At 38.8% G+C, this 23,444-nt stretch overlaps 1 protein-coding gene across 4 annotated transcripts in view; it reads left to right on the top strand.

The window, feature by feature from the left end:
* Nucleotides 1–4,110: 4,110 nt before the first annotated feature.
* Nucleotides 4,111–23,444, top strand: part of HDHD2 (haloacid dehalogenase like hydrolase domain containing 2) — a 36,560-nt gene continuing 17,226 nt past the window's right edge. Inside the window, exons 1-4 of one of the 4 annotated variants that reach the window (XM_043558750.1) lie at nucleotides 4,111–4,266; nucleotides 12,808–12,918; nucleotides 16,632–16,840; nucleotides 20,866–20,950. In XM_043558750.1, the coding sequence (XP_043414685.1) occupies nucleotides 12,818–12,918; nucleotides 16,632–16,840; nucleotides 20,866–20,950 (395 nt within the window). In that variant the 5' untranslated portion in view covers nucleotides 4,111–4,266; nucleotides 12,808–12,817. Of the gene's footprint in view, nucleotides 4,267–4,295; nucleotides 4,405–4,439; nucleotides 4,531–12,807; nucleotides 12,919–16,631; nucleotides 16,841–20,865; nucleotides 20,951–23,444 lie in introns of those variants that run through there. The other 3 variants (XM_043558751.1, XM_043558753.1, XM_043558752.1) reach the window with 3 other exon arrangements.

Below are 23,444 nucleotides of genomic sequence, written 5' to 3'. Positions count from 1 at the left end.
AAGGCACTTCCACAAAACTCTTAAGTTACCAAGACATTGGTAAAAAAGTTATCTTTAAAAAAGAGTATATAGAGTAGGCAATGTGATCTGCGGTCTATAGGTATATGCTGTCACGAGTGTATATGTACTTATGAAATGACTTGAAAGCAATATATATTTGAATAGTAAAAAGAGTGGGAAGCAGGATATTTCTAATACGCCAAGCAAAACCTTTCATCACAAGACAAATTTCCTACAACCTCAGTTGTTTCCGGTTGCTTCATCTGCAAACTTGGTCAATAACTATTTCAGAACAGAAATCTGCTCCATGTGATGTATATATGTATACCTTTTCCAGATCACTAACCTTTGACTCTAGATGTACCTCAGCCAAAGAGATATTCTCCTGAAGTAAATGTTTTTGGTGAAATAAATCACTTTCTGAGTGCCTCATGGTTTCAAAGTTATTACCAATAATAAAATTTTGATACTAAGCAAAATGGAATTATTTTTTTGCCAACCTTTTCCTTGGCCCTTGATTGGTCATTAGATGCCAGTCATTGTGAAAACATTCTGTGCAAGAACCTGGGACACATAGTGGGCAGTGTCTAAGGGTATTGATCAAGGTGAGTTTTATAATCCTACTGTTTTTGTTTCAATTCTGTCACTGCCTTCTTCACTCCCCTATTGGGTTTTCACACCATCTTTTTCTTTTCCAAATTCAGCCCCTCGCGCTTTTTTTGTCAGTAACTTTGAAAATGGTTTTTCATTACTGTAGTTGACATACAATGTTACTACTTTCAGGTGTACAACATAGTGATTTAACGGTTCTATATATTATGCAGTGCTCACCTCCATAGGTGTAGTTACCATCTGTTTAGATATCCCATCCCTTCTTTACTCCTCTTGCCCTTTGGCAAGCAAAATTATTTCCTTTTTTTTAAGGAGGAAGCCATTAGTCCTGTTTAATTCCACATTCTCTTGAATGACACCATTATTTGTATTACTGAATTGCCCAAGCCTGAAACGTAGTAATTATCCTGATGCCTTCCTCTCCCTTCCCAATTTAATCTGTCAACAATTTCTATTTTACCTCATAAGATCTCTTGAATTTGTCTATTTCCCCACATTTTAGTTTAAGCACCTCTTTTGTAGCCCTGTAGGAGCTTCTTACCTTGCATATGTTTTGGCCCCTCTCCCGTCTGTGCATACTGCAGGCAGAGTTAACATTTAGAAAAATGCAAGGTTTTTTTTTTTCCCCCGCTGAGGTTAGATATATTTATCTGGAACACGTTTATTACATAATACAGTAAACAGACAATAATTTAGTTAACTAATCTTTAGGAAACGATTCCATAAGCTTATAGAAGGAAATACTAGGAAATTTGGTTCAGATTATCATGTTATTTCATAATTCATTAGTAAGAAAATACTTTTTTCATAATTCAGAGTTTTAAAAAATTGATTTACAATACCAAAATAATGTTAGCACAATATTTTGGTTTGCTAAAGACCAGGGTTAAATTTTTTCAGGAATAGAATTTAGTGATTCATCTCTTATATGTAACACTCAGTGCTCATCCCAACAAGTGCCCTCCTTAATGCCCCTCACCCATTTAGCCCATCCCTCCACCCAACACCTGCCAGCAACCCTCAGTTTGTTCTCTGTACTTGAGTCTTTTATCGTTTATCTCCCTCTGTTTTTATTTTTGCTTCCTTATGGCCATCTCTTTTGTATCTGAAATTCCACATATGAGTGAAATCAAATTTGTCTTTCTCTAATTTCACTTAGCATAATACACTCTAGCTCCATCCATGTTGTTGCGGATGGCAAGATTTTCTTCTTTTTGGTCGTTGAGTAATATCCCACTGTATATATATACACCACATCTTCTTTATCCATTCATCTGTCGATGGACATCTGGGCTTTTTCCATACTTTAGTTATTGTCAAGAGTGCTGCTATAAACATTGGAGTGCATGTGCCCCTTCGACTCAGCACTCCTGTATTCTTTGGATAAATACCTAGTAGTGCGATTGCTGGGTCGTAGGGTAGTTCTATTTTTAATTTTTTGAGGAACCTCCATACTGTTTTCCAGAGTGGCTGCACCAGTTTGCATTCCCACCAACAGTGCAAAAGGGTTCCCCTTTCTCTGCATCCTCGTGAACATCTGTCGTCTGAGTTAATTTTAGCCATTCTGACCAGTGTGAGGGGGTATCTCACGGTGGTTTTGATTTGTATTTCCCTGATGATGAGTGATGTTGAGCCTTTTTCATGTGTCTGTTAGCCACCTGGATGTCTTCTTTGGAAAAGTGTCTATTCATGTCTTTTGTCCATTTCTTCACTGGATTGTTTGGTTTTTGGGTGTTGAGTTTGATAAGTTCTTTATAGGTTTTGGATACTAACCCTTTATCTGATATGTCATTTGCAAATATCTTCTCCCATTCCATCAGTTGCCTTTTAGTTTTGCTGATTGTTTCCTTCACCATCACGGTGAAGGATGTGGTCCCATCTTGATGTGGTCCCAATAATTCATTTTTGCTTTTGTTTCCCTCACCTCCAAAGATGTGTGGAGTAAGAAGTTGCTGCAGCTGAGGTCAGAGAAGTTGTCTGTTTTCTCCTCGAGGATTTTGATGGTTTCCTGTGTTACAGTTAGGTCTTTCATCCATTTTGAGTTTATTTTTGTGTATGGGGTAAGAAAGTGGTCCAAGTTCATTTTTCTGCATGTCACTGTCCAGTTTTCCCTATATCACTTGCTGAAGAGACTATCTTTTTTCCATTGGATATTCTTTCTTGCTTTGTCAAAGATTAGTTGGCCCACATTTGTGGGTCCATTTCTGGGTTCTCTATTCTGTTCCATTAATCTGTGTGTCTGCTTTTGTGCCAATACCATACTGTCTTGATTAGAGCTTTGTCATACAGCTTGAAATCTGGAATTGTGATGCCTCCAGCTTTGGTTTTCTTTTTCAGGATTGCTTTGGCAATTCAGGGTCTTTTCTGGTCCCATACAAATTTTAGGATTGTTTGCTCTAACTCTGTGAAGAATGCTGGTGTTATTTTGGTAGGGATTGCATTGAACATATTGTCTTGGGTAGATAGATATTATAGACATAGATATATTATATAAATATATAGATATATTATCCACTTGCTTAGAAGCCTTCAGTGCTGTTTTAATCTGGTTGCAGCTCTTAGTTCTCATGGGTAAACTAGGAAATTTCTTTTCCTTCAAGTATGCCCTCACATAGAAAATAGACTTAGCAAATATGAATAATAAGACAAAAACAACTCTCAGACCCTGTGTGGAGGAAAACACTTTCCAAAGCAAAGTGTTCTAGCCCACAACATGGCCAACTGCAGCTCTGGACAGAGAGGATGTTGGATGGGTTCTGGCAGCATGGGTCCCCAGTCAAGGGGTCCCAGAGTGTGATCCTATTATGTCAGACTGCTCCAGAAAGTCTTTCATTTAGTCCTTTTCATAGAGATTGCATAGGATGATCAACTGCACTGAAGGAGTTTAATTTGAATCAAAGGCAGCAATGGGATCAAAGTAGAGCCTCCCAACGTGTGCATGGGAGGGGAGCAGTGAGGGACATGGTTCCATGTACCTCAAGGAACTGCTCCCCTAGGGACGACAGGCAAGACCTGTGGTAGCTCTCTGATGAGAGGCAGGGTGCGAGAGTTGACAGCTTAAGGTTTTGTAATAGCTGATGCAGGAAAAGAGGAACCTCGCTGCCTAAGGAAGTGGTTAATAGACAGCTACAAGTGCCAGATGCTATTCTGGTTGCAAAGCAGGAAATGACTCCGGAGACTGAGTATTTCAAGGAAAATATCAAGGAGATGACTTCCGATATCCATCCAGAAGAGGCAAGAAGTAGTGGAGCGAGGTAGGGCGTGGCAAAGAAAGGTACTCAATACTTGGTTCACCAGTGGTGCTGTAGGACACAGCTGCTGAGCAAAGGCGGAGGTTTTGGTTTCTTCTCTTCCATTTGGGGCTGGCTGGTCGCGCCCTTGAGAGTGCGAGTGTGAAGAACAACTTTTCCCTCTGGAAGGTGCTGAAGGAGCAGAACTGAGCGGACAATCTAAACGGTTAGGGAGCTGCTGGCGGATGGGGCGGAGTTAGATAGGGAGAGGAGGGACTTCCGGTGCGCCCCTCGGCCCTGTTTCCGGTGTCCAGCGGCCGCTTGCCTGGCGCCCTGGGCTGGTCTCGAGGACGCTGCGGACGGCGAGGCTGTGCTGATTTTCCTGGTAGCGGGGCCTTTGGTGAGGACGGCGTGCGGAGCAGGGGTGAGGAGCCGCTCTGGGACGAGCGAGCACCCACCCATAATGGAGGCTGCATTTCTTTATGAGAGGGCTCGGGGATACACCGGTTGCGTCCCTAGACCACCCCCTCTTGGGCCGCGGACCAACCCATGCGCGCGCTCAGTGAGGACGGCCCCACCCCTCCGGGTGGGGGCGGCACCACGCATGCGCGCAGCGCTGTTCCTGGCGCTTAGGCCGGGCCCCGGGGGCGTGGGGCAGTCCGTCGCCCTGGGACACATCGCGAGTCAGGTGTGGTAGTCATTCTTCAGAATGTGCCCCTGGACTGTATTTTGAAGCTGGCGTCCCTGTGGGTCAGTCTGGCCAGGTCCTGGAGTTTGCACTGGGCCAGAGTGCAGTGACCAGTCTTGGGGCCCTTTCCCACTCAGGGGATGGAATCGCAGTTGTTAGTGCTGATAGACCTTTGTTTTTGGAATCCTTTCAGTTAGTGACCAGCATGCATGAGTTAATTCACAGGTCTGTATTGAGCGATGAGTAGTGCAGCGGAAAAGGAACACAGCCCCTTTCCTCACGGAGCTTAACAGTTGGCACAGAGCAGGAAGGAGCACGCTGGGAGGTCCTGGCCCAGCCCTGGGAGAGGAGTTGGACTCTGGAATGCCAGAGGAAAGAATGCTAATCTGAAACCTATGTACCGCAGGAGTTGGCTTGGGAAAAGGAGGACGTAGGGGATGGCCAGGGGTGGTAGAAGTCAGGGAACAAAAGTGGTTCCAGACAAAAGTCCAGCGATGAGGGAGGCAAATGTAGGCCTTGGGGCCGACCGCAGTGCCGTGGAACTTTGGTGTGGGAGTAGACAAGTTGGAGAGGTAAACCAAGGCTCTGCACACCCGTGTTCATTGTTCAGACTTCATCCTGAGGACAGTGCAGATCAACTGGAAGATTAAGTGGATAGTGACTATTTCATAGTATCATTTTTTGAGTGCATACAGTGGTCCTAGACTTTTCTACCGGAAGTACATTGGGAAGAAAAGAGAATTTGTATTCCCCGGGGGGGGGGGGGGGGGGGGGACACGCAGGTCTAGGAGGCGTATATTGAAAAGCCACAACCTCCCAGGAGAAAATTGTTTATTGAAGTCTGGTTTAAATATGTACACAAGATTTGAATGGCAAAGCAAAGTATGTACTTGGCTTGGTATAAAATGTTTTCCCAAATGCTCAAGTTATTCTAATGCTTTACAACCTTGCATCGTATCATGCTACTATTTTTGTAGTTCTTGATAATTCATCATGTACCCTCCCCTCCCCCAGATACATAACCCAGCCTTTCCATGTGGGGAACACTGGTCACAATACATGTATTACTTTCTTTAATCATCCTATCAACCGTTACAGGTGGGTGTAATCTTTCTACTTAAGCAGTGATAGAAACTGAGGCTGAGAGGTTAAGAAAATTGCCCAAGTTCACACAGCTGGTGAGCTGCTATTCAAACATTCACTGCACTGCTTCGCTTCAGGGAATGGATTTGGGGTGGAAATAAGATTTGAAGCAGAGACGGCATCTAGGAAGTTGTTGAAATAGGCTAGGTGAGAGGCAATTTCAAAACTAAGATCGTTTTAGCAATGATGAAGAAAAGCGAGCGGGTTCAAAGAAGGTAGAACTGACATGGTTTGGCATTTGACTGGATGGGAGCAAGGAGTGAGAGAGCCTGGTGGCTGCATCAGGGTTGCTGGGGTTGCCATTCACTCACTCACAAGAATTGCAGGGAAAAGAGCAGCTTTGAGGGTAACAAGGGCTTGTTAGATTGAGATGCGCCGCGATATTCAAGGGGGGCGGTCCTTCTGAAGTGTCTTGCAGAGTTCCTTTTGGCACGAGAGAGAATTTACATTTCTTCTTCGCATTGAATATATGCCATTCGTTCTCAGTTGTTGATGACTTCCTAAGGTATGCTGCACATATAACCTGTTCAAACTATGGGAGATGGTGGGACAATGGCCCCAAGATAAACAAAAAAACAGGGGACTACTTGTGAAGCCTTTACAGTTCTTTTGGAGGCGACACATTTATTTTACGATTATATTTTAGCAAACACTACCTCATAGTTCAAGTAACAAGTATGATGAAGTTTCAGACAAGATCATGGCAGAAGTGGTCAAGGCCTATACCAGGGTGAACTGAGCTGGAATATTTTGAGGTTTGAGTGGGTCACCTCAGCGTTTTTCTTAGAGGCCCCAGGCAATCATTGTCAAATACGTAATGCTCCAGAGAGAGCATTTTAGAGTTTACAAGGTATGTTCTGTGGAACTGATGAAAGCGAAAACATAGGCTTTATAAATGCTGTGGTTAACATTAAGCTTATGTGGATGCTTCTATAAGGATTAAAATGATCGGTATTTATTATGACCATTTGCTGGCTCTAGTTGTACAGGTTGGTTTTTTTTAACAATCAATTCTTTTGTTGTTAATCTAGCCTTGTTTATATTTTTTTCCATAATCTCCTTCAGAGTTAACATTTTTTATTAAGTATTACATGTCTCCCAAAAAGGTGAGTTTTGAGAAGCAATTTTAGGTTCCTCTGTGTATGAAAAAGAGAATGTTTTGTCTTTATTTTGTGTAGCCTTACCTTTTGTGCTGCAGTGTATTTTAAATTAAAGAATCCTTTTAACTGTTACTCATCCAAATAGAGTAGGAACAATCCGGTCTTTTGACTGGCAGTTTGCCCTGGCAGGTAGATAATAGTTGATGCTATTGTTGATGTAATCCTCCATTTTAGGTCACAATCGAGTTCAGAAGTAGAATAATGTATAAGACTGTTATAAAAAGACAAATTACAGATAATGTTGATTAGCCAGAACTCTTAATATCTTTTTTCTTTCTTTCTTTCTTTTTTTTTTTTTTTTTGGTCTCTGTGCACCTTTTTTCGCCCCAGAGATACTTTTTAAAAGACAGAACCAGGGATTTGTTTAAAATCAAAATAGTTTGTGGATGAGGGTTGTTATGCTGAGTGTGTTAATAATTGTCTGGACTAATTTAGTTGTTTACAGCTGTATTAAATACATAAGGAATGATTGATTAACTATAAACAGACTGTTTTTATTGTGAAATATGTCTACACAAGAGTCTGTCAAACATACATGTAAGTTTTAAAGAGTTCTAATAAAATTAAAAACACCCACATACTCACCATCTAGGTCAAGAAGACTCTAGAGGCTCCCTTTGTGCTCCTAGTTTGCAGCTCCTCTCTGTCCCCTGAAGAAATCACTCTCCGGATTCTTGTGATAATCATTCCTTTGCTTCTCTTTACACCTTTGTATGCATACCTATTTCTGAATGCTAAAATATGAAACCATACTGAAGATATTCTTCCGTGACTTGCTTCTTGCACTCTAGTAAATTTCTGAGAGTTATCTAGGATGATTCACATAACTGTAGTTTGTTCATTTCCAGTGCTTGTATTCTGGGTATGAATATACCACTATTTCTTTGCCCGTTCTGCTATTGATAGACATTTGAATTGTTTGTTTCCAGTTTCTGGCTCCTAACAAACCGTGCTGCTATGGACATTTTTGTTCAAGTCTAATGGTACAGAAGGAAAGAATCTTTCCAGGATATAATATCTGGGAGTGGAATTGTTGGGTGGTAGAGTATGGTGATTCCAAACTGGTTTCCAAAATGATTATACTGGTTTATTGGCTCACTAGCAGCATATGGGAGTTCCTGTTGAAAATCTTTTTGTATCTTCAGACTTTTAAACCTTGCCAATCTCTTGTTTGCAGTGATCTCATTCTGCTTTAAATTTGTATTTCCCTGATTACTAATGAGGGTTGAACATCTTCATTTGTTTGCTATTCAGATTTGCTCTTTTGTAAAGGATATGTTGAGATTCTACGCCATTTTTCTACTAGGTTGTTTGTCTTAATACTTAAAAAGTTTATATTTCCTGGATTCTGGTTCTTTTTCACATGTGTTGGAAATTTGTTTTTCACTCACTCTGTATATTATTACTCTCTTTCCAGTACTTTTAAAAATTCTCTCTTCCAGAAATTGAATTTATCTGCCTTTTCCTTTATGGTCTGTGCTTTTTATATCTTAAAAAAGCCCTTCCTATCCTCAAGTCGTGAAGATATTCTCCTATCTAAACGTTTCACAGTTTTGCCTTTAACATGTGGTTGTTTAATCTACCTGGGAAAAAATTGTGTGTGGTGTAATATGGGAGTGCAACTTAATTTTTTCTCCTGTGGTTATTCAGTTTTCTAACACCTCATTCTTTCTTCACTAATCTGAAATTACCTCTTTTGTATCAGGTTTCTACACATGGAGTGGGGAATCTTTTCCTGTTCCAGTGATCAGTTTGTCTCATTATGTGCTAATACCACAAGATCTTAGTTAATTACAAGACCACATTAATCAAATCCAGATATTAGGTAAAGCAGGGTACCACCCTCTTTTCCTTCTTCAGTCTTGGCTGAAGTATCTTGACTATCTTTGGCCATTCGCACTGATGTGTAGCTTTGAGAACCAGCTTATCAAGTTCCACAAAACACCTTTTGAGATAGTGATTCGAATTGCACTGAGTCTATAGATCATTATAGGGAAAACTGACCTCTTTACAACATTGGGTGTTCTAATCCATGAAAATGGTGTCTCTGTATGTTTAGGTCTTCTTTGTGTCTTTCATTGACGTTTTAAAATTTTGCCATAAGAAAGTTGACATCTTTGGTTAGACTTTTCCTGGTAACCTAATATTTTATGCTACTATTGCAAGTAACATTTTTAAATCAGTTTTCTAATTATTCGTTGGTGCCATAGAAATGATAGTGATTTTTAATATTAATTGCTGTACTTTCCTACTGTTTTAAAATCTTGAATTTTTATGTATAGAATCATATCTGAATAATAGTTTGCTCTTTTCCAATTCTTATACCTTGTTTTTCTTGCTTTAACTGCTCTATCTAGGGTATTATTTACACTGTTAAATGGAAGTGGTGGTTATTCCTTGTGTTATTCCTATCTCAAAGAAAATGTTTCCGGTGTGTTACTGGTGAGTCTAATGTTGGCTATAGGCTTTTTGTGGATAGTCTTTACCAGCTAAAAGAAGTTCCCTTCCATTTTTATGTTGCTTAGAGTATTTTAGTGTGTATAGATACTGAATGTTATCAAATGCTTTTTCTGCAAGAATTGACATGATCAAACATCATTTTACTTCTGTCATCTATTAACGTGGTAAACAGGAATCGGTTTTCTAATTTAAACCAAGCAGTAGTAGGATAAACCCAACTTAGTCGTGAGGTGTTTTATATATTACTATGTTGACAGTTACATTCTCTCAGCACATTGAAAATCTTATTCTAATGTGTTTTGGCTGGCATTGTGTCAAGTGTGAAGTCAGCTGTCAGTCTGCTGCACCTTTGAAAGTAATGTGTCTTTTCCCTTGGCTGCCTTCAACATCCTTTCTTTGCCTTCAGTGTACGCGGTTTAGGTATGGACTTCTTTGTATTTAGTTTGCGGGAATGCTTTGGGCTTTCTGAATCTGTACATTGGTAGTTCTTCGTGGTTTTTTGCACAGATTTTCAATCTTGGCTTTTATTCTTTAAACACATAGGCATATCCAGTGACTGATAATTACATTATCACAGGAGTCCTTATACGACTGCTCTGTGCATTGTTGTTTCTGGACGTTCTTCCTTCTGGTCCTTGTTTCTGTAGGCAACTTGCTCATTATGCTTAGAATTTTATTTTATTTTATTTATGGGATTTCTCTGTTGTTTGGGCTGAAAGTAATATTTGGGGAGGTTTTGCATTTGCTTCAGCCAGGCACCTGCTAGTCAAGGTCATCCTAATTAAAATCTTGAAGGTTCTCTGAGGACTTGTCTTTAGATAATGTCTGTAGGCTGGGTCCAGGGCTGGCTGATGGTCCAGGGCTGGCTGTAGCACTTTCTTCCTTTCACTCTCTGGGCCAAGTTTCATAGCAGCTGATACTCTTGTAGCTGACTGAGATGATGTGGGGTGGAGTGCCAGTGATGGTTTACTTCTGGTTCATCCTTATAGTGAAGACTCTGCTTTTAGATTGAGAGGGTCTATCTCTTCAGGTGGATTCTGAGTTTTATCTTTTATACCCTGAAGGAGCCAAGGGAGGGGGAAATCAAGGTAGCCTAGTGTGGGCAGATGCTCTAGGGCCAAAATGGTGTTTTGCTCACCTTCTGGTTTCTTGCTTTTATTTAGATCTGAGAATTCCTTATTTTCTTCCTTGCTTCTTGAAGCTTATACACACACACACATATATATACATACATGTATACACTCTTGAACAACACGGGTTTGAACTGTGCCGGTCTACTTATATGGGGATTTTTTTCAATAAATACAGTATAATAATGGAAAAGTATTTTCTATATAACTTTCTTTTTTTTAATTTTTTAAATGTTTATTTTTGAGAGAGAGCGTGCACACACATGTGTGCGAGCAGAGTGGGAGAGCAGAGAAAGAAGAGAGAATCTTAAGCAGGCTCCACACTCAGCACGGAGCCTGACATGGGGCGCAATCTCACAAACCGTGAGATCGTGATCTGAGCTGAAATCAAGAGTCAGATGCTTAACCGACTGACCAACCCAGTCACCCCCCCTTTTGATTTTTCTTAATAACATTTTCTTTTCTCTAGTTTACTTTATTGTAAAAATATAGCATATAATACATACAACATACAAAATGTGTATTAGTCAATTTTTATGTTGTCAGTAAGGCTTCCAGTTGACAGTAGGCTATTAGTAGTTAAGTTTGGGGGGAGTCAAAAATTATACCTGTATTTCTGACTGTGCAGGAGTCAGCATCCCTAACCCCCAGGTTTTTCAAGGGTTGTGTGTATATATTTTAATCTAGTATTGTTAGGTTTCATTTGGAGTGTTGCCAGCTGTGTTATTGGAAACCCAAATCCAAGAATATTTTTTTCTAAATAAGCATACCAGAGTTTATTCATCCACAAATATGTATTTACTTTTCAAAGTAGGCAACGTGGGAGACTACAAGTTTCTGCCATTGTTCAAGATATATTTGGAACTCTTTTTTTTTTTTTTGGAATTGGTTTCAGAGCCAGTAGCATATTCTTTTAAATATCTTTATTGGCTACATTCCTTAAAGATGAAACTTGGGCTTACCATAGAATCCAGCATCACACTCCTAGATATTTATTTACCTAAATGAATTGGAAACTTACATTAACACAAAAACCTGTGCCTGAACGTTTATAACTGCTGTATTCATGATCACTGAAAATCGGAAATACTGAGGTGGAATTCAGCAGGAGAATGGATAAGTTGTGGTATATTCACATTATGGGATGCTATTCAGCAATGAGGAATAAACTGTATTGATCCTGGCAAAGGCATGGGTGGATCTGAAATGCATTTTGCTAAGTAAAAGAAACCCACCCCAAAAGGCTGCATGTTATATGATTGTATTCATATGACATTCTGAAAAAGACAGAACCACAGAAAATATTAGTGGTTGCCAGGAGTTAGTGGAGGGGAGAACAGTTGACTACAAAGGGGATCCACAGGGAATTTTTAGGGTGATATCTTTGATACTTGTTTGCACGTGTGAAATATTATATTATTGTTTTATTATAAAAACAAAAAGGAAGAAAAAATGAATATGCTTAAGAAAACTAAAAATGAAGTCCCATCCTCTTTTCTTCAGCTTCCTCTTTTTTTTTTTTTTTAAGTTTTTTTAATTTATTTTGAGAGAGAGCATGAGCAGGGATGGGGCAGAGAAAGATGAAGAGAGAATCCCAAGCAGGCCCCGTGCTGCCAGCGCACAACCTCACATGGGGCTCGAACCTAAGAATCATGAGCTGAGCCGAAACCAAGAGTCAGACACTCAGCTAACTGAGCCACCCAGGTGCCCCTCTACTCTGTTATTTTTGAACCATGCATCTCTTTCATGCTCCTCTGTGTAAATGATGTAGCTCATAATAAACAAATTAAAGGGGAAAATACACAAAAGGAAAGTTGGATGTGGTTAAGGTAAGGAAAACATCTCCTGACTAAAATTACTAAACTAACTTGAAATTTCCTCTTCAGTAATCTGTAAATACTGGTAGCTCCTTGACCACATAGGTGTATCAGAATATAATGGTGGAGATGGGCGATTAGAACATTTTCACTGTATATAACAAAAGATGAGAAAGATTTTGCCAGTGATTTAGGGCTTCCATCCACTCATTCTCAGAGTACATTTGCTCATATTTAAAAATAAATGAATGAATTGTTCCACCAAAAAGTTAATGTAAGAAATCTGAAAGTAAATAGTAACTTCTCTTTTAGCATTCCCCTTCCTATGGTTTTAATTCAAGATTAAAAAAAAACAAAAACAAAAAACCTAACCATTGTAAAAGTCTATGGACCAAATTTTGGATTTTGGATTTTGGATTTTTAAAAACACATTTTCTTCCAGAGGAGCAGCAGCGTAACACTAAGCAGTATCTTTCTGGATATAAATGATATTTTTGAAGACTTACCAGTTTTTAATTGTCCATTGTTTCCTAAACTGTATTTTTAATTTCATTTGCTCTCTCCTAGGGAATGAAAGATGGCAGCACGCCGTGCATTAAAAGCTGTTTTGGTGGATCTCAATGGCACACTTCACATTGAAGATGCAGCTGTGCCAGGCGCACAGGAAGCTCTTAAAAGGCAAGCTATTCTCCAGGTTCAGCTGACAAATATGTTTGTAAGTGCCATTTTACCAAGGCAGATCATTAGCTAAATGGATGGCCTTAAGATGGCACTTTCCCAGCTTACCAGATATACAGGAACTGCCTTGGGTTTAGCTAGAAGATGTATGCACTATAATGGCCTCCAAACGTTTGTGTTCTAAACCTTTATTAGGTTTGGCCTTTCAATCTAGTCTTTTTGTTCTTTGTGTATGTGTGGCTTTATCTAAGTCAGTAATGTAAATTTGGGAATGAAAACTCAAGATTCTAAATAATCTGGAATAAATAGCATTGGAAAAATCACAAATGAATTCTGGAATCACAAAGTGAAACACACACACATACACAGAGGCGTAGTTCTGCCCGCTCCCCCTTCACCCAAGACCTTGCATTGAGTGTGCAGCTCATCAAGTAACATTTAGTTAAGAGACTTGAAGTTTTTTTTTTAATTTTATTTTTTTTTTTTTTTACCATTTACTTATTTTTGAGAGAGAGAGAGAGAGAGAGAGAGAGAGAGAGAGAGAGAGAGACAGAGCATGAGCGGGAGGGGGCAGAGAGAAAGGGAGACACAGAATCCGAAGCAGGCTCCAGGCTCTGAGCTGTCAGCACAGAGCCCAACATGGGGCTCGAACCCACGGACCATGAGATCATGACCTGAGCTGAAGTCGGACACTTAACCGACTGAGCTACCCAGTGCCCCAAGACTTGAAGTTTTATATTTATTTCCATCAACTAATTTAATGCTTTCAAAGGTTAGAGACTATCTTCTATTTCTGATGTATCAACCACGGTATTTAACACAAGTCTAGATATAAGTTGAGACTATGGTAAAAGCTTGTTAGAGTGAACTGAATGTGAATGTTTGCTTCTGAGTTCTGAAAAAAAATATTCCGCCATATGACAGAGCTAATAATGCTAAGTACCTTCCTTTTAAAATAATTTAGGGAAGTTTTCAAAAATCAGCAGTACTTAGCATGTGGTGCTTACAATTTCCAACCTTAAAATATTCAAGAATGTGCTGTTATTCAAAAAATCTAGTGACTAGTGTCACAGTGCCAGGTATTAGAGCAAAAGATTGACATGGATTTTGTATTCTCAAGGAGCTTATTTTCCATCTGGGGAAACACCAGACATGAAGAGCCTGGTATAATCTGTTAGGGTTCAGTTGGAGTCTATCAGTTTAGTTAAAGTCATGATGTTCATTTTACATGGGCAACGTGATCAAAGCCAAGAGCTTTTACTGCCATAATGATGAGCTTTCTACTCTGGATTGAAAGCAAAATCTTTTTCTTTCTGGTGAACAATGAGTGACATCTCTAAGTAGCTCATAAACTGTAAGCCTGCCAGTCTGGGGGGACAGGAGCCTACAAGTTGTTCTCTTACTGGCACTGGGGGGTTTCCATCCCAAAGAAATCACTGTACTGTGTCACTTCTGGTTTTGGTTTCTTCCTTCCTCCCTCCCTCCCTACCTTCCTCTCTCTCCTTTTCTTTTCTTTTCTTTTCTTTTCTTTTCTTTTCTTTTCTTTTCTTTTCTTTTCCTTTCCTTTCTTTCTTTCTTTCTTTCTTTCTTTCTTTCTTTCTTTCTTTCTTTCTTTCTTTCTTTCTTTCAATTTTAGAGAGAAAGAGAAGGTGAGCTGGGGAGAGAGGTAGAGGGAGAGAGAGAATCCCAAGCAGGCTTCATGTTTGATCCCATGACCCTGGGATCATGACCTGAGCCGAAATCAAAAGTCAGACACTCAACTGACTGAACCACCTAGGCACCCCTGGTTTTGGTTTCTATGGAAACAAACAGACTAAGGGAAGTTGAGGGACTAGTAAAAAGACAAGTTTTTAAAAATCCTCGTTAAAAGTGATGTAATTTCACAACTTGAACTTGTTCATTTTTAATTATGTTAATAATAGTTATGTTGAAGTAATCAGTTTCTTTTGAGAGATAAGTTTAATATGTTTTTCAGAAGAGCTATCACACAGATATTATACAGTTAATCATGATTACAGTGAACCGTTTAATCATGCAGATTTATTTAATGTTCTTTGGGTGAATACTTAAAAAGATTTTTTCTGACTTATATGCTTGCTTCTTTTAAATTGTTAGTACTGGGGCGCCTGGGTGGCTTGGTTGGCTGAGCATCCAACTTCAGCTCAGGTCATGATCTTGTGGTCTGTGAGTTCGAGCCCCACGTCGGGCTCTGTGCTGACAGCTCAGAGCCTGGAGCCTGCTTCAGATTCTGTGTCTCCTTCTCTCTCTGCCCCTCCCCTGCTCGTGCTCTATCTCTCTCAAAAATAAACATTAAAAAATTTTTTTTAATTGTGGTTAGTGCTATTACATTTTATGTCCACTCAAGATAGGCATAAAATAAAAAGCAACAGGGTATTAATATAAAATTTTAAAATTTTGCTAAATTAAAATTATTTTTAGATTAAAATATTGTAGAGCTGCAGCACCTGGGTGGCTCAGTCAGTTAAGGGTCTGACTCTTGATTTCTGCTCAGGTCATGATCTCACAGTCATGAGTTCAAGCCCCGTGTCAAGCTCTGTGCTAACAATGCAGAGCCTGCTTGGGGTTCTCTCTTTCTCTCTCTCTCTCTCTCTCAAAATAAATAAGTAAACTTTAAAAAATAAAATAGAATACCGTAGGACCAAGAAAATAATTTTTATTTTTAAAGAAAGCTTTCATGAATTCTCTTTCTGGTACCTGATTGCCAGTTTAGGTTCCAAAAACAGATCATGGAATCAAAACAATCCTGTATGTAGACAGTTCAAGGGGAAAACACATTTCAGTGTGTAAAACTGGAATATGTCTTTGAGCATTCTAGATAGTTTCTGTTTCTTAACTTAGTAACACATGGGGGTCTTCCAGTCTCTAATTGACTAGGAAGGAGGAAAAAACATTCTGAGGTATTCCCTGTTCTCTTAGTGTAGATCAGAAGCTGTACCAGAACATGGATCAGAGTTCTGTCTCATCTGAGCTCTGCTGGCACCCAGCTGTGCAAAGCAGAGCAGTCATCGAACTTCTGCTGGCCCCTATTGTCCCGTCTTTGAGAGAAATTTGCACTGGTACACAATCTCTACAATAACTTTATCTCTCATAATCTGAGAGTATAGTAGTTACAGAGCTTTGTTTTTTTTTCACTTCTTTACTAAAACCCTGTGGTAAAACTTAGTTATTGAAGGCCCTCAAAAAGGTAAACATAGCTTTTACAATTTGACTTTGCAGCCTTTGGAGATTAAGCAGTCCATAGGACGTCTCTGGGGAGAGGGGCGCCTGAGGGGCTCAGTTGGTTGAATGTCAAACTCTGGATTTTGGTTCAGGTCATGATTCTAGTGTTGTGAGATTGAGCCCTGTGCTGAGCATGGAGCTTGCTTAAGATTCTCTCTCTGTCTCTCTCTGTCTCTGTCTCTGTCTCTCTCTCTCTCTCTCTCTCTCTGTCTCTTCCTCTCTTCCTCCCCGTCTCTCTCTCTCTCTCTCTCTACCCCCCATTCCATCCACCCCCCTCCACCCATCTCATTCTCTCTCTCTCTCTCAAAAAAAAAAAAAATCTAGGTAGATTACAGAAAAGCTTATCTGCCATAAAAACATTTACTTGGTGACTTACCGTTCATTTTCTGACCTTTGGCAAGTGCTACCAAATTAGGTTGTATGGGGCTAGAATGTAAAAGCTGCCTATTGACATCTGAATTTTGCTTTCCCAGGTTACGTGGTACTTCTGTAATGGTTAGGTTTGTGACCAATACAACCAAAGAGAGCAAGCAAGACCTATTGGAAAGGTTGAAAAAATTGGAGTTTGATATCTCTGAAGATGAAATATTCACTTCTCTGACTGCAGCCAGAAATTTAGTAGAGCAGAAACAGGTTCGACCCATGCTGCTAATAGATGACCGGGCACTACCTGATTTCAAAGGTACAGGAAATTTGGAAAGATACAGAAATTGGTTCTTCATATTTGCTTATAAATCAGTCTTAAAACTGGACTTTTACAAGTGTTTGTTTTTCCCCAGACTTCCTCTTATTATTATTATTATTGAAATGGTCAAAAGTTTGAATCTAAATTCATGTTTCTCAAACCTGTTTTGACACACTCCACAATAATACGATATGTAGTAACCCAGTACATCTATGTTTGTGTTTATGTATGTTAAACAATGCTTACTCTATAAGGTGTCCTTTGTTTTCTGTTTGGTTTACTTGTTTGTTTGAATTTGATGCTGCTTAGAACCCTCCAGATTAGTTTCACAATCTGCTAAATGGATCATGGCCCACAGTTTGAAAAACCACAGGTCAAAATCATTTTGCATATTATAATCCTCAATTCAGGAGCCACCCTATTAATTTGATTAAATGAGATAAACTCAAGATCTACTTACTTAAAGATAGATATTGGAATCTTACATTTTATTTCAATTTGTGTTAATAGAACTAATCTGATTCCACTTAAAAATGATTGATTATGGGGAATTTATATTTATGATGGGCATGGTTTTTGAGACTGATGAATAAATCTTAATAATATTGTGAAAAAAATTGATCTCATTCTGTATAGTGAAGTTTTTAGAAGATTAAACTTTTTTCGTTGGAAAACTTAACAGACTCTGGGAAAATATCCTGGTTTTATGAAGCTTTATCACATTCCTTCTTTTTATAAATGATACTCAGAGTGAAATGACACAGTATAGAAAAATGGGTATATAAATACCTCATTATAAAACCATATGATGGCTTTACAGATAATGATTAGGGAAATTCAGCATGCATATATAGTTAGGCTAAATCTCAAAACTTGTCCCATCAGGAGACAGACCAGTGTATCAAACAGTTATTATTTATAAGAAACAGAAGCCAACTTTGGCTGAATTAAATAGAAAATACATTTATTGGGGTGCCTGGGTGGCTCAAGCGAAGTGTTCAACTCTTGATTTCGGCTGAGGTTGTGATTTCACGGTTCATGAGTTAGAGCCCTGCATTGGGCTCTGTGCTGACCGTGTAGAGCCTTCTTGGGATTCTCTGTCTCTTAAATACTTATGTATTTTGAAGTCTCTCAAAATACGTAAGTAAACATTTTTTAAAAATACATTTATTAAAAGGATCTGAATGCTGGCAGGAATATAAAATGGTATACCTTCTATGGAGAGGAATTTGGCAATAGCTAGCAAAATCACATCTGAGGCAGAACTGCCCTTTGTAGGAATCTGCCCCTAAGAGATAGTTACAAAAATACACAATGACCTACAATCAAAGTTGTTCATTTTGGCCTTATTTAAAATAACAAAAGATGGGGCGCCTGGGTGGCGCAGTCGGTTGGGCATCCGACTTCAGCCAGGTCACGATCTCGCGGTCCGTGAGTTCGAGCCCCGCGTCGGGCTCTGGGCTGATGGCTCAGAGCCTGGAGCCTGTTTCTGATTCTGTGTCTCCCTCTCTCTGTGCCCCTCCCCCATTCATGCTCTGTCTCTCTCTGTCCCAAAAATAAAATAAAACGTTGAAAAAAAAAAAAATTTTTAAAATAACAAAAGATTGGAAACAACCCAAATGTTATTAGAAGGGGCTCATTGGTTAAATTTATGATATGTCCACAAAAAATGGAATGCCTAAAAAATAAGGGCAAATTCTATCTCCTGATAAGGAGTAGCCTTCATAGGATATATTAAGTGAAAAAAGTAAGGTATAGAAAATCTGATGTATTTTCTGTGTAAGAAAATGAGAGGGAAATGGATATATATGTATACACACACACATACATATGTATATATGAAACAAATATATGTATATATGTGTGTATATATGTATACATATGTATATATGTATATATATTTCATATTTGTGAAAGGAAGCTAAAGAAGGATAAATAGGAAATGGAAAACTGGTTACCTAAAGGGGGAGGGAGGGAGAAAGGGATTAAGAGACAAGACTGCTCTACAAGTATCTTGTTATATAGCTTTCCCTTTGGAACTGTATATATATTTTGTATATTTAAAAGACAGTTCAAAAAGAAGCCAGTCCCTGAAAACTAAAATCAAATAGAAACAAATAAACTTAACTCTGCAATCAAGTTCGTACCCACTTAGAGAAAAGAAGCACTTCAAGTGACTTTAAAATACAATATTTTTACTCTTTGTTCATAGTGGGATAAATTCTAAGGATAAAAGAAGTGCAAAGAAATTGTAAACTGCATTTAGTAGCCTTAGTGTTATTAGTAATGTTGGCTAGTATTATTTTGTTTTTAATGTTTGTTTATTTTTGAGAGAATCCGAAAGACGTAGTATGATTGGGGGAGGGGCAGAGAGAGCAGGAGAGAATCTGAAGCAGGCTCCAGGCTCTGACCTGTCAGCACAGAGCCTGACGTGGGCTCGAACTCATGAACCGTGAGATCATGACCTGAGCCAAAGTCGGATGCTTAACCTACTGAAGCCACCCAGGTGCCCCTACGATTATTTTTTTTTTAATTTTTATTTATTTTTGAGAAAGAGAGAGAGAGTGGGGAAGGGGCAGAGAGAGACGGAGCGAGAATCCCAAGCAGGCTCCATGCGGTCAGCTTAGAACTCAGTATGGGGCTCAAATTCCCAAACCATGAGATCATGACTGAGCTGAAACCAAGAGTTGGATGCTTAACTAACTGCACCACCCAGACACCCTTGTTATTATTATTTTTTTAAATATTTATTTATTTTGAGAGAGAAAGAGCATGCGTGGGGGCAGAGAGGGAGGGGGAGAGAGAATCCCAGAAAGGCTCTGTGCTGTCCTGCAGAGCCCATTGAGGGGCTTGAACTTATGAACCATGAGATCATGACCTGAACTGAAATCAAAAGTTGGATGCTTAACTGACTGAGCCACTCAGGCGCCCAGATACTGTTATGTTTATTTTTTTTATTTTTTTATTTTTTATTTTGTTATTTTTTTTGATACTGTTATGTTTAAAGCAAAGTAGTAATCATGCTAATATTGGTAGTACCCAAAATTTTATGTGTAAGTGAAAAGAGATACAAATATAACAACAAATAAGCTATGTATTACTAATTTTGAATTTAAAATATCATTAACAACTCCCTTGTTCTCTTAAAAAATACACGTTATTTGCTTTTCCACTGCAAAGGTCTAGAAGCAGTGACAAACAATGCTCAGAGGATGGTGTACTACCATTTCTGAATTACTCTACATTCAGGGATACCAGTAAGGAGGAAATTGGAAACCTTGGGTATCTGCTCTTTCTATTTCTTCCCCTCACATTTTGGTGGACTCGATGATGCACATGGTTCAAGACAGGGAATGAGAAAGGCGAATAGGAATTGGTATGTGGATAATCCACAGAACCTTTAATCAGTCTTTTACTAATTGTGATGGTGAATGTACTCGTTTGGTTCTCATATCTGAAGTTCTGTTATCAGATACCAAGGCCTTAAACATGCTTTAATTATAAATTCATATTTGTGGAACTAAAACTAAATTAGGCATTTCAGTAGGAAACTATAGAAAGAATCTACCTTCCATATTTATCACGAATGTGTTTGCCTCAACTGTGTCAATTAGAAAGTCTAATTTCCCTTGCCTCTTAGACTTTCAGTTCCTCATCAGTTGCTATTGATCTGATAGCTCATAGAGGACTCATGACTGTTCTTGTTGATTGTAATCAGCAAAGCTTTTTAAAGTTAGAAATTGTCACTTGTTCGAGAACATGAAGTTACAAGTTTCTGTGGAGATCTTCTAGTTACTGAGTAGCTGTAACACCATGCAAAAGGAATATGCAAAAACACTAGAAGACCCTTTTCTTTAAGTATTATTTATACTTCCAAAGTACATTGGGCAGGATAACCTCTTAAATTTCAGATTATGGCTACATTAAAAATTTGTATTTGATTGACTAAAACTATTTTATTATAAAATGTATCATTACTGTTAATTGCATTTGTCAACAATTACATATTTTTCCTTTCCCAGGAATACAAACAAGCGATCCTAACGCTGTGGTCATAGGACTGGCACCAGAACATTTCCATTATCAAATTCTGAATCAAGCATTCCGGTAAGTCTTCAGCTATTTATTTTTCATCTGATCATATACTACTCTCTTCCCTTCCTTATTCTCTGTCATGTCAGGTTATAGATATATTTTACTTTCTGGCCACCCAAATTGTACATGACGATAGATATCTTCAAGATCACTTCAAGATCAACATTAAATCACATTGCTTACTATTTGCTTAGTTTTTTAAAAATAATCAATATGTTAAAAAGTGGTGATGATCTTTGGGGTTTTTCTGGTTTGTAGAATCAATATCCTCGGGCAGAAATTCATAATAAAATTGCAACTCTGAAGCTAGCAATTTTGTAATGGAACCCAAGTCCACCTGCTCGATGGGAAGCAAAGCCAATCACTGAGATACAGGTTTGCAGCAAGGAAAGCTTATTCGAGAGGCAGCCGGAGGAGGAGACCAGAGGACAAACCTCAAATCTGCCTCCCCAGAGAGGTAGAGAACAAGTGTTTTGTAATCATAGGGGTTGAGATTACATAAATATTGATGAAAAGGGCAGGGAAACTTACATGAGTATTCATGAGGAAAGATGGAGCGTGATCACTGAGCAAACATATATGTGACATATCCCATGTTCACTTTGGGGTGGAGATTTAACCCCAGAATAAGGCAAAATTCAGCCCCTGACATCAGGAGGTTATCTTAGGGCAAAGAGAAGAAGGGGCTATGGGCATGCTCTGAGAGCTGGTATAAACTGAATGGGGTCTTGGGCTCATTATCTTAAGTAAGAAGTGCAGGGCTTTGCTTGTTCATAGACTGGAACCATATCAGATGACCTTGAGTCCAAGCTTCTGCAGAGACAGCTAGTGGATTTGTTAGTGGGATCTGAAAAGACAAAATAGCTGATTAAGGGGCAACAGTTCTCTGAAAAACAAGATTTAAACTTTCTGCTCGTTTTAACCTCGTGGGGCATAGTTTCAGTTTTATGTTTTATTACCATTTCTGTGATTCTCCATTGACGATGCTATTCTCTGAGGAAGATATCATCCAGGCTAACGCTCCAAAAACAGTACATGTGATTCTTCCTCCAATGCCAATCTAGGCTATCAAGAAAAGTTGACACATTTGGCCACACTTTCAGAGATTATTTGATAAGTGATAATGGTAGTCTGAACTGGGATGGTGGCAATAGGAATGAAGAAGCAGATTTAGGTAGTGTTGACATGACTTGATGGACGGTTGGGTTAAGGGGGTGAGGAAGACCAGTGAGTCAAGGAAAATGTCCAGATTTCTAATGTGAGCACATGTGACAGAACACTCCCAGTTAGGGTTCAGGAGGTGGTAAGTTTAGGTTGGGGCTATTGGGCCTTTGGGGTATCTAAGTGGGGGTGTTCCAAAGACTGTTGGTAGAAATGGGGGGAAATAACAACACGGAAAATGTTACAAACCTTCACTTGTGTGTCCATTTTTTTACGTGAACTTTTCACTGCTGCTTCAAAAAGAAGACGGCATACTGGTTCTCATACTTCCTAAGATAAATTGTATCAGAATTTACCCGCAAATCTGCTCTAGAGTGAGATCGATCTTTTTCCTTGAATTTTTCATTTTTCATAGATTTTTCATTTTTCATCTTGTCTTTTATTTCTTGTCCAACCATTAAACAGTGTAATTTGCCTTTGAATTTATGACGAGCTAAGTAGTTGTAAATATTGCATCAGGTTACACTGAACTTGTTAAAAAACTTTTAATAGCTTGGTAAATTTTTGGTATTTAATTACAAAGAATGCCATAAAAACATCATTTTCTTTCTAGTACAGAGATCTGCAAGAATCATTATAATGTATACTTGATGTAGAATTCATTTCTTGATGTAGATGTCTAAGAATCAGAATGTTCTTAGGAAACTTTAAAATTCACTACAGGGTTCACACATCTGGGCACATTTTTTGCTGTTGCTCTTGGAAATGGATGTTCTCATGGACAGTCTTTATGGCCAAAACTAGCACTTTGGGAACATCCACCTTTTTCCCCTGTATGAGCATTAATTTTAGAACCTCAGTTAATGGAACCTATGGCTACTTATGCACTTTTATTTGTGACTTTCTTAGTCACTGTGATGGTCAAGCCTTTGTCTAAAAGGAATGAACCCACTTTTTATAGCTGCTCAGTATCCATTTACTATATTTGCTGGAGAACCATTGCTATACCATGTTGCTTGAAGATGTACTTTGGGGTATATAGTACTAAACTTTCTTTTGCTTCGCCTACTTCAGTTATCCTCCTTTCGCTTCTTGGGGAAAGGGGCGGGTGGTTATCTGACGTGCTCCTTAAGTAAAATTTACAACTGTGCCACAATCAGTTTTCATTTAAAATAGAGAACTTGCTATGAATTCTTACTTCTGAACTTATCCCACTACCCTTTACCCATTTCTTTAACCACAGAATTCAAGGAGAAGGTATTGATCGATTTTAGCTGGTAATTTGGGAAGGACATATTTAATAGGAAGTTGGGAGGTCTCTGTCTTAGATGAATACTAGACTCAG

This window comes from Prionailurus bengalensis, chromosome D3 (genome assembly GCF_016509475.1).
Source record: "Prionailurus bengalensis isolate Pbe53 chromosome D3, Fcat_Pben_1.1_paternal_pri, whole genome shotgun sequence".
NCBI classification, from domain to species: domain Eukaryota; kingdom Metazoa; phylum Chordata; class Mammalia; order Carnivora; family Felidae; genus Prionailurus; species Prionailurus bengalensis.
The sequence above is the reverse complement of the archived record's forward strand: the minus strand, read 5'-3'. Positions and strand labels throughout refer to the sequence as shown.